The sequence below is a fragment of the Schistocerca piceifrons genome, chromosome X (assembly GCF_021461385.2).
Source record: "Schistocerca piceifrons isolate TAMUIC-IGC-003096 chromosome X, iqSchPice1.1, whole genome shotgun sequence".
Taxonomy (NCBI): Eukaryota; Metazoa; Arthropoda; class Insecta; order Orthoptera; family Acrididae; genus Schistocerca; species Schistocerca piceifrons.
In genome coordinates, this window is record NC_060149.1 from 439,426,316 (window position 1) to 439,438,492 (window position 12,177).

At 35.8% G+C, this 12,177-nt stretch overlaps 1 protein-coding gene across 1 annotated transcript in view; it reads right to left on the minus strand.

Annotated features, from left to right (window-relative positions):
- Window positions 1-12,177, minus strand: part of LOC124721823 (protein FAM91A1) — a 163,912-nt gene that overhangs the window by 10,435 nt on the left and 141,300 nt on the right. The window contains exon 13 of the mRNA XM_047246944.1: window positions 2,635-2,774. Coding sequence (XP_047102900.1) covers window positions 2,652-2,774 — 123 coding nt within the window. The 3' untranslated portion in view covers window positions 2,635-2,651. The remainder of the gene's footprint in view (window positions 1-2,634; window positions 2,775-12,177) is intronic.

Genomic DNA, 12,177 nt, shown 5'->3' on the forward strand with positions numbered 1-12,177 from the left:
GTTAACAGATGGTTTTTTGTTTACTGTCGACATAACTTCACATTCCCATTTCCTGTACATGTGCTCAGTACAATGTATAATCATAGTTGTAAAAAATCTGCTGACAGTTTTTGTCATATTTGTGGTGAATTTGTGATTAAAAAACACCAAAGAAACATTACAGACTTTGTGAAAAAGGCTTATCTATCACACTTTGGATCTAAACTTGGTGATCAAGATAAATCTTTGGCACCGCATAAGGTATGTTATGTGTGTGTTGAAGATTTGAGAAAATGGTCCAAAAAGGAGAAAAAAAGCCTTTAGGTTTGCTGTTCCTATGATATGGAGGGAGACAAGAAATCATTCCAATGACTGCTACTTTTACAGTGTTGATATTACTGGTCATAATTCGAAAAATAAGAAGGTAATGAGCTACCCTAACCTTCCGTCTGCCATCTGATCAGTAGGGCATGGTGTAGATTTGCTGGTTCCTGAACCACCAAATGATTTAAATTCTATTCCAACAGAAGTATTTTCTGATGTACAATGTGATTTTGATGAACCAGATGTTGATGAATTCCATTGTAATACAGAAACTCTAGAGCCCAAATTGTTTACTCAGACCGAGCTTAACGATTTGGTTAGGGATCTGGGCTTAACGAAAGAAGAAGCTGAATTGCTTGGCTCTAGATTAAAAGAAAAGAATTTATTGGCAGTTGTAACCAGCATATACATGTATAGAAAGAGAGAACAGCAATTTTCCAAGTTTTTTCAACAAGAAGGTGATTTAGTGTACTGCTCAGACATTCCTGGTCTGATGAATGAGTTTGGTACTGAATACAAAAAGGAAGACTGGAGGCTGTTTATTGATTCATCCAAAACTAGTTTAAAATAAATGTTCAAATGTGTGTGAAATCTTATGGGACTTAACTGCTAAGGTCATCAGTCCCTAAGCTTACACACTACATAACCTAAATTATCCTAAGGACAAACACACACACCTATGCCCGAGAGAGGACTCGAACCTCCTCCATGACCAGCCGCACAGTCCGTAACTGCAGCACCTTGGACCGCTCGGCTAATCCCGCGCGGCACTAGTTCAAAAGCTATTTTATTACACAATGGTAACATGTAAGCATCTATACCTGTTGGATATTCTGTACAAATGAAATAAAGCTACGAAAGCCTAGAAATAGTGCTAAATAAATTAGGCTATTCCGCTCATGGATGATATGTGGCAATCTAAAAGTAACATGCATGCTCCTTGGTTAGCAAGGTGGCTTTACCAAATTTCAATGTTTCTTGTGTGAATGAGGCAGTAGGGCTAGGGATCAACACTGGTGCAGAAAAAACTGGCCTGTGATGGACTATTTAAAACCTGGTGAGAAGAATATTCTACACAAAAACCTTGTAGATCCAAAAAACGTACTCCTATCACCTCTACATATAAAGTTAGGTCTAATGAAACAGTTTGTAAAGGCTTTGCCTAAAGATGGACCATGTTTTAAGTATCTCTGCAAAAAGCTTCCTCACCTTTCAGAAACTAAACTAAAAGAAGGCATCTTTGTCAGACCTGACATTAGAAAATTGATGCTTTATGTTAACTTTGAATCCACAATGACCTTAAATGAGAAAAAAGCAAGTTTATCATTCAAGCAAGTCATTACAAAGTTCTTAGGACATGAAAAAGACCCAGAATATGTTTCTATTACAGCTACAATATTAAAGAAGTTTGAAACTTTAGGATGTTTAATAAGCTTGAAAGTTCACTTTTTGAACAGTCGCCTTGATTACTTCCTGGACAATATGGGAGATGTTAGAGAGGAGCAAGGAGAGCATTTTCACCACGACATTAAAGTGATGGAAAAATGCTACCAAGGTCACTGGAACACCAACATGATAGGGGACTACTGTTGGTCACTTCACCAAGAAGTTCAGCAAGCGACTCATTGTAGAAAAAGCTATGCAAGAAGCATCAAAGAAAAAAGAGAAAGAAAATACAAACCAATTCCAGCTGACAAGTGAAACCTCTATAAACACATATCACTGTTTTAAGTAGCTTACAGTAAATACAAACCATGCTTATTTTGTACTAAAGCATTGATTAATTTCCCCATTTACCATATACGATAAGATTTTTATAGTATATAATAAAAAGCATATAGCTCAGAAAGTATGGGTGATACAAAAAAACTAAGGCTAGATTTGGATTTGGCTCATAAAAATCTATAAAGATCAGCTATCAAAGTAAAAAAAAGTTTTTCAAAAAAATTTTTTCTTTGGCCTGTGTTATCGCCATTTCTGAACAAATATAATCCAACTGCCCCCCCCCCTCTCTCCCCCCCCCCCCCCCACACACACACACACACACACACACACACACACAATCCCTATCTATGTTCACACACTATGGAGAGAAAGTGCGCAAATTAGTTATCATATATAAAGACGTGTTATGCTACTGAATGTCTTCTACACTGACTCTACAGCATAGTGCAGATGGGCAAAAGATCTGATAAAACCATCACAACTAAAAGACCACATTCTTAAAAAGCAAATTTCTACTAGATAATTTAAAGTATAAAAATAGTCTTTGAGAACTTTTTACTTAGTTGACAGGCTTACCCATATTAACATCAAAAACATTAAGATTACCTTTGTTGTGACAGTTCTCATTTTCCATCCCAAGTTTTCAGCTCCCCACCAATAAACAGAAGATTTCTTGTAGGCAAAACAACATTACTGAGCTGTTTATTGTAAATATTGCTTAACTCTTCCTGAAGGACTGGTAACTCCTTGAAAAAAGAAAGAATGAGGATTTATGGGATGTTTCATAAAACAAAGGAAAACATGTAAGTAATAAGTAATCTGAAAATAATATATTTGAGAAATGAATATGTATGTGTGTGTGTGGGGGGAGGGGGTCAGTGATTGTACACTTGCACACAGACATGTTGTTTGTAGAGCACTCAACTGTCTGCTAAAATAAAATAAATGTATTCAAAATTTATAAAACTGAAAAAAATTATAAAACTTAAAAAAATATACATAAGGTGAAAACTCAGTTAAAACTGCACTCACACTCTTCCATTTTTACATGACCAATCACAGACAAATACAAAGATTGCAGAACTGTAAATATGGGCTATGGTCCAATATACACTGTTAAAACACGGGCAAAACGCCACTGTGCAGGATGAAACAACAAAAGAGGAAAATGTGTCTCATTTATGATATTAAAATTTCTTCACTACTTGTTTAGAATGATGACTAGACTCTTCAAGAAATTTTAATATTCATATCACAAATATCTAACACAGATAAAAGATGATATCAGCTTCACTTTTGTGAATTCTCTTGAAGGAACAGGGAATCATGCACCGACAAACTGTAACTTATTAATAGGGCATTGAAACTGATTCACTTCTCCTAAGTGATTAAAAGGAGGTGTGGCACAGTTGACTAGAAGGCATCATCAGGCACACCTGCTTGAAAGTCAGTTCAAGCCATCATTTTTCTCACTGATTTACTATTTTCTGCTTCAACTGATCTGCCTCTCTGAACATTATGGTTTGGGAATGCAAAATGTTACAGAAATTAGATTAGCATCTCACTTCTCTAGAGCATAAGTAGAGAAAGGAATTCCTACATTCATCAGAAATTATCATACATGTAAGAATATAGACATTAACACATACTTTATAACAGCAAGTGTATACCAAGCACCCACAGAAAGTTTTAATCTATTCACAAACTACTTTGACGTAATTACCTACTTATTAAAAACAAATTCCACCTGTATCCTCAAAAACTAGGGTAGCAAATTGCTACACAACCACCACTGATAATATCTTTATAGACAGGTCTAATTAACAAATATACAAAATCTGAGTTCGGGGGGGGGGGAGGGGGGGGGGGGGTAATCAACAAGTCAAAAATTGAATTGAAGTGACAAAAACACTACAGTGCACATGACAAGAATGGAAAGTACAACACATTAATTAAGTAATTAATAATCTTATTTGAAAACTGTAGTGAAATGGTAAGACACTGGACTTGGGGAAACAGCAGTTCAGATCCCTGTCAAGCCATTCAGATGCATGTTTGCCATTTGTGAGCATATCTTTATCCCATTTAGCACAGTATTTGAACATTTAATGCAACATGCTGCTGCTAGAAATTTGCATTGAGGTATTACCACCAAAGCAGATATTTGTTGTCAGTCAGTTTGAGTTTGGGTCAGGGTCTGTACCAAGACAATGCTGGATAGAGATGTGAAATGAGTTATGCAGAATTTTGTAACACTTCTGCAAGTCCAATAAATTTTGCTGTTATATGAACTAAGTAATAATTTACAGATGTGTGTTCAATCTGGCAGTAATTGGAAATTACTTTTTCCTGCAATGCTAATGTGTATGGTCATTTCAGTATTGTACACAAACTTAATTGTGCTGCTTCCCATGAAGAAACACGTTGACAGTATATCTCTGCTGTTCATAAATAGTATTTCATGATCAAATAGAAAAATAATCATAATTTATTTGTTAAATAATGAATGATCAATAATGCATGCTGGCCACACATGGATGATTAACTGTTTAAAGGAATCATAATCATTCTTAAATGTACAGTGCATTGGTTAATCTCATTCAAGTGTCATCAGAACATACTCTAGTATCTTTCTGAAATTATTGAGTGGTATTTGAAAACTTGCATACTGCGTATACAATCGGGATTTTCAGCAATGACACTGATGTCTGCATATGGACCATCCATAGGTAAATTAGTTAAGTTATTCTAATACTCCATGGATCATAATTGTGAACTTATAGCACATTTTCTCAACAGAAAATATAACAATGAGCTGTCTATTCACATGATGTTTCCAGCATGTATTATTGATAATTCACTATTTAACAAATAAATTTTGGTTATTTTTCTGTTTGATCCTGAAATACAATTTATAAACAGTGGAGATGTACCATCAACATGTTTCTACATGGGAAGAATCACAGTTCAGTTTGTGAATACTACTGAAATTCGTCCCTAATACTGTTACATGGCTTGATTAATGACCACGTACATTATCATTGCAGGCAACAGTACTTTCCAATTACTACCAGATCCAACACACTTCACTAAAGTACTATATATTTATATACATACAATGATTAAATACATGCACATGCAAAAATCTGTGATGATAGTTGATAAACTTCATAATCCAGAATGAGATTTTCACTCTGCAGCGGAGTGTGCGCTGATATGAAACTTCCTGGCAGATTAAAACTGTGTGCCCGACCGAGACTCGAACTCGGGACCTTTGCCTTTCGCGGGCAAGTGCTCTACCATCTGAGCTACCGAAGCACGACTCACGCCCGGTACTCACAGCTTTATATCTGCCAGCATCTCGTCTCCTACCTTCCAAACTTTACAGAAGCTCTCCTGCGAACCTCGCAGAACCAGGTTCGCAGGAGAGTTTCTGTAAAGTTTGGAAGGTAGGAGATGAGATACTGGCAGAAATAAAGCTGTGAGTACCGGGCGTGAGTCGTGCTTCGGTAGCTCAGATGGTAGAGCACTTGCCCGCGAAAGGCAAAGGTCCCAAGTTCGAGTCTCGGTCAGGCACACAGTTTTAATCTGCCAAGAAGTTTTAAACTTCATAATGTCAGCATGCTCAACTGTTTAAAGAGCAGTGCACGGAAGGTTCTAGGGTGAACACCACATACAACTCTTATTACACGCTTCTGTGCCCCAAACAATTTTGTATCTTAATGACCAGCTATCCCAGAAAAGATGTCATAGTACCTCAAGTGAATGAAATTTTCAAGTCAATTATTTTACATTTTCATCTCCAAAATTTGTAATCCAGAACTTATGTGTTTTAGATCCATAATATGAGAGTTGCACTGCATGTTCTAAATGCCCAAGAATTTAGAAAATTTTGTTTCACTTATTAATTTACCCTTGTAAATTATTTTCAATAATGTGATCAGGTCTTGCGCAGCACTTAATTGCATTTATTGAAAATCCAAATTCAGTTACAGTCCATTTGCAGTGAGCCAGTTGTTACTTTACAAGAAAATATGATTTACATTTTCAAATGCTGAAGTTACTCAATTAGGCTCGATTATAGTACTTGCACTGTCAGCAAACTGAATTATTTCTGATTCTTAGATATGACAGACGAGCCATACGACCCAAGATCAATCCATGTGGTACACTTCTAGTGATTTTTCCCCATTCTGAAGATGATGATTCATTCTTTACACTTCCTGAGTTTCTTAATACAACACTCTACATCCTTTCAGTTGGATACAATGAAAACCAGTTACTAGCAACATCTCCAATAGTATAATATTTGAGCTTCTTTAGGAGAATACTGTGAACTACATAATAAAATTCTTTTGAGAAGCCACAGAAAATACTAGTTGGCAATATTTTATCATTTAAATATTGTATAATTGGATCTGTGAATTGAAAAATAATGTGTTCTATGGAGAGACTCTTTTGAAAGTCAAACTGAGTATCTATTTTGAGTGAGATTCATGTGTAAATAACCTTTCCCAGCACCTCTGAGATGGAGGTACATAGTGGGCCTTGTCGGTGATTATTATCTGTCTTACCACCTTTTTAAAAAAGTTGTCTGGCCTTAGCACATAGAGACTCTTCGTGTTCGTATTGTGGACGGCTGTGATTCAATACGCCGTTCTGCAGGGCTACATTAGCGCACCAGGGATTCCATGCGACGGTGGGTGGATGCATGTATCCTCGCTAACGGAGGACCTTTTGAACATTTCCTGTAACAATGTGTTTGAAGTCACGCTGGTACGTTCTGTTGCTGTGTGTTTCCATTCCACGATTAATGTGATTTGAAGAGAAGTAATAAAATGAGCTCTAACATGGAAAGTAAGCGTTTCCGGACACATGTCCATGTAACATATTTTCTTTATTTGTGTGTGAGGAATGTTTCCTGAAAGTTTGGCCGTGCCTTTTTATAAAACCATATATAAAAACTGAATACATTACATAAATGTAAAGAATAGGATTTAGTACTTTCCTTCCTCTGTCAGTGTTCTTAGTTTTTGAAGGAGTTAATTATATAATTATATTCTTCATTTCTTTGGAATAGCATGGAGTTATTGTGATTAGTATAAAGCATTGCGTCTTGCATGTATTCTATTGCTTTAGTCCATGAACTGTCTATGTCGATTTTCTGGGCAACTTCAATCAAGTGGTAATTAAAGAAGTTGGCCATCTGACTGCTCTAATTTATTGTTTGGTTGTTTTCTTTAACAACGAGGTTGTCACATTATTTAACAGATTTCCCAACTTCTGTTTTAACTGTAGCCTCTGCAGATTTTATTTTAGATAAATTACTGATTTCAGACATTATAAACCAGTTTTTAAATTTTTTAATCATGTTCTTGCAACATTTAATAAGCCCTACCTCTCTCTTCTAAAAATTTCCCTTTCCATGCACAAGATATCCAGATTCCTTTTGTAATCCAAGGCATTTTTGAGGTCTTATTAGTGCCAAAGCCTTACTGTTTCCTCGGAAAATCACCTGGTAAAAACTGACAAACTCATCTATACTCACTTTATATCTGGCATTGACACCTATCACAGTAATTGCATCCCTCCTGTCAGCTTCCAGGAGGCTGTCTTGAAACTTTTTGCTATCTGTTCATTAATTACTCTTACTGTTTTCACACAATACCACTTCATTCTAATCAAATATGTTATTTAGTATGGTTAATTGTTCATCAATGCAATAATTCCAGTTCCACATAAAGCAGGTATTGACAGGAGTGAACATTACTGAACTATAATAAGTTATTGTTGCAAAATACTTATATGAATTATTTACAGTAGAATGGAAAAACTCGTAGGAGCTGACCTTGCGAAAGGCCAGTCTGAGTTTTAAAAAAATGTAAAAACACGAGTCAACACTGATCCTAAGACTTATCTTAGAACATAGGTTGAAGAAAGGCAAAGCTACATTTATAGCATTTGCAGATTTAGGGAAAACTTTTGACAATGTTGGCTAGAATACACTCTCTGAAATTCTGAAGATAGAAGGGATAAAATACAGGGAGACATAGGTTCTCTACACTTGTACATAAATCAGACTGCAGTTATAAAAGTATGACATCAAATAGAAGCAGTAATTGAGAAGGGAGTGAGACAAGTACACTGCTTACCATAAATGTTATTCAATCTGTATACTGAGCAAGTAGTAAATGAAACCAAGGAGAAATTTGGAAAGGGAATTAAAGTTCAGAGGAAAGCAGTAAAATAATCTGAGGTTTACTGATAACATTGAAATTTTGTTGGAGAAGGCAAGGGGCCTGCAAGAGCAGTTGAGCAGAATTGATAGTGTCCTGCATAGAGGTTGTAACATGAATCTAAATAAAAGTAAATTAGGCTGAAGGAACAAGATCAGGAAACGATACACTAAAAGTAGTAACTGAGTTTTTCAATTTGTGCAGCAAAATAGCTGATGATAGCCAAACTAGACTGGATATAAAATGCAGGCTACCTACAACAAGAAAAGCATTTCTGAAAAAGAGGAATTTGTTAACATCCAATATATTGTAAGTGTGAGGAAGTAGTTGTGAATTTGGTAATGGAGGGAAATGTGCTGGGTATATAATTCTAGAGACCAAGACTTGAATACAGCAAGCAGGTTCAAATTGATGTAGGATCCAATAGTTATGCAGAGATAAGAGGCTTGCAGAGGATATACCAAGAGGGCGAGCTGCCTAAACCAGTCTGGACTGAAGACAACGATAACAAGCTACATTATCATAGTAAAAGAGTCCATTCACAACTGGATAAACATTCATATAACTGATTAAATATTCACCCGCAAAAGTGTTTTCTATTAGTGCACTTATGTCCTGTTTAATTCTGGTGGGAAAATTTAACAGCAGAATTCATGTTATAATCGTTAAAGTAACATTTCCAAAACATTTCTTTTACCTGAATCTTACAGAAAATTAATATTCAATTCTCTATAGACTCCCTTTTGTTTGCTAAGTGGCATAATAATTATTCAATTTTTTAAGAATATTTACAAGTTTTCCAGTGGGGATCTGTATACTGTGTCAATTATAGATGACTTTTCCAGTAGCAGCAATTTGCAAGCATAGGTTTCCAATTGTTGATCTCTGCAGCAGCTATTGTTATAAATAGATTTGAACTTGATTTTATTTTTCACATACACGACAATTCCTTCTTTCTCCATATTTTCCCTACAGAAATGGACTGCTAATTACTAGTTCTCTATGTTTAACATATGGATTCTTGTATTTACACAGTGCTCAAACACGTGAAATATATCAACTTCCTTTTGTCATTCTAGATTGTGTAAACAAACAGATAAGACGTTCAACAACTTTATTTTTGAGTCCTTTAACGTTTTGTTGCATCACGGTAAGGTTAGGCACATAAGTTTAATTTTGTGTGTGATAATTCATTTAACTGGATCTCTCTTAACCCTTGAGCACATGGCAGTGTATTTTGTACACGTTACTCAAGTAACCATGTATGAGTAAAATCACAGTTTAATCTTAATTTTAAAAGAGAAATATATAATACACTTACATTATATGAGCTGAAGCATTGTTTAATTACACCACAACAAAAAAACTTTCGTAACATCACTCTGTTCCTGCATGCTAGTACTAACCTACAATAATAACCCACTCTAACCCAGTTACATCAGATCCCAGCCAAACACTTACTCCGTTATTATCTTGTACATAACAGCCTCATTATAGGATTTTGCTGCTAGCTCATAATCTGGCTAATTTTCTAGCACAGATCGTAAATTTTTTCTCACCTAGCATGCTGTTTATTTTATGTTACTTCTATTCACTTGGATGTATGATAGCACAGATTATCACTGTGTTATGTGAAGCAGTAACGAAGGAATAGGTATGGATTCAGAATCGTAAAACGACAATGGAATGGTAGAAGAAAATGTTCTTTGTGGTTCGTGCACTTTATAGATACGCGCACCTGCTTGAGGGTTAGAGTAATCTGTCTGAATGAGTTATTTAACCTAAAAAAGGCTTACCTCTCACAGATATTTTACCACTGATGACAGTACCTTCCTCTTCACATCCTCCCTTCTCCCCCTCCCCCCTCCCCTCAACCAACATTTTCAGTTACTGGTCCAGCTAATCTGTTTTCGTCCTCCTGTTACGGTGTGTCCCATGTCTTATATATCCCATCCTCCAACAGCAACAACTGGCACAGAATCAATGTGAGCCCCATCCAAAATTATCTAAACTATTGCCTTTTTGCCCCTTTATTGTTACCTATGTCACATCGCCCCCCCCCCCTCCCCCTCTTTATTTCATTTTTTGTTGCCTCAATCTCCGTCTGAGGGGTGGAAATCTTTGTCTCTTGTTCTGCACTCTTCCTGTCTTTTACATATGTTCAACATATCAATGTGAGGGCCTCACTAGGTACCCCTCTTTCTGTCTCACTGCATTTTCCCTACTTAAACTACAGTTTACAGTTCCCAATAACTACCACTTTCAAACTGTTAACTAACATGTGGCAGCATACAAATTTGTCACCAGTAGTCATACTGTTATAAAAAAAATTACACAAATGTCGGTGTCTGTACAGTCTGTACATATTAGTCACCTGTTCAAGTTTCTTTCGTAAGCCGTGTGGATGATATTAACTGTTTGTTGTGTTACAGTGTGATGTTACAATACACACAAGTTGGAGTGCAATGACAAAATACAAACTCTAAATCCATATCAGTCACAGCAGCACCACAATCCCCCCCCCCCTTTTTTTTTTTCAAGCACTCACTGAGTACACAGGGTTTTTTTTAAAAAAATGGCATGAGCATAAAATTACAGTACATGTAAGCTTTATGAGGACAATTGAAAACTACTTGAAGCAGCAGCATCAGTTCAAATGTTGAAATCAATAGCCATAACAATGCTGAAGACATCTCCTATTGGAAATATGTCATTTAAATTTATGTATATTGATGTAGTGTGCAGTTTATGTAAATGATGTATTTTCAATATTTGCAAGCTACAGAGCAACATTTGTTCAAGACACATCTCTGAGTATCGAAGTCCAATGGCATCTCAACAGAGGACGACACAGCAGCTTGTCAGCAATATGTAGTTCCTTGGGACTTATTGCAGAGCTACTACATTACTCTAACTTTCTATGAAACTCTCGAATCAGTATTTATAATTTCAATACAGTGGAAAAATGTAAAAAGTGATGTTAACAAATCAAGTAAACAAAGGAAAGAATCACTTTATCTGAGGCAGGTAACTATGCTTTGATGTATCTATCTTTCACCCGTCACCACTGAAGACTTTTCACTTTGTTCAGGTAAAAATAATCCACAGATAACTGAATATCAATCACTCATCTTTTTGCAACTACCACAGTTTTCTCAAATTGAACATCTGAAGAAGATTACTCCAGGCATCGTCTGGACAAGGAGACATCTCCTAACTTCATAAAAAGATATAGGTAGTCAGGGGAATGATGGGAGGGATATGAGACTACAAATCAAGAGCACATAATACAATCAAGCTGGAATATAGGCTAGAGACAAACTGAGTGAAAAATTGGTGTAATGGAAGGAACTGAACACATTAGAAAAATTTTAGATGATAACTTTTTAAGAACCTCTTACACTGGACACAGAACCTTCAGCTCACAGAGTTATGTACTGTGCTCATTACTACAAACAGAACAGTGATAAGATAACTTATCAAAACTGAAGCAAAATACAAAGCCACCATCACTGTAACTTATATGATTTATGATCTCCAACGAAATAGAAAATAATAAGAGACAGAAGATATATGAGCAAAAAAAGAATTAATTTATTATTTGATGTGAAATGCAAAAGCGTGGTTCAGTAAAACGAGAATGCAACAGAAGTGAGAAATAACATACAACACACATTTCAAACTGTGTATAAAAGAAAAGAAGAAAAGATGAGTTCTTTATATCATCTGTGCAACTCTAAAAACTTCACACTAATGGGAAACGGGAAGGTATTACATGATTTCCATAAGGATAACAGGAGAGTCAGCCACTGAATCCGGTAGTGTACTCAACAGCAACTTTGCCATTGTGATTACTTAGGGTATACTACTGTGATGATAAATTCCTTCTGTTAATTTCAATGTTAAGCAAAAG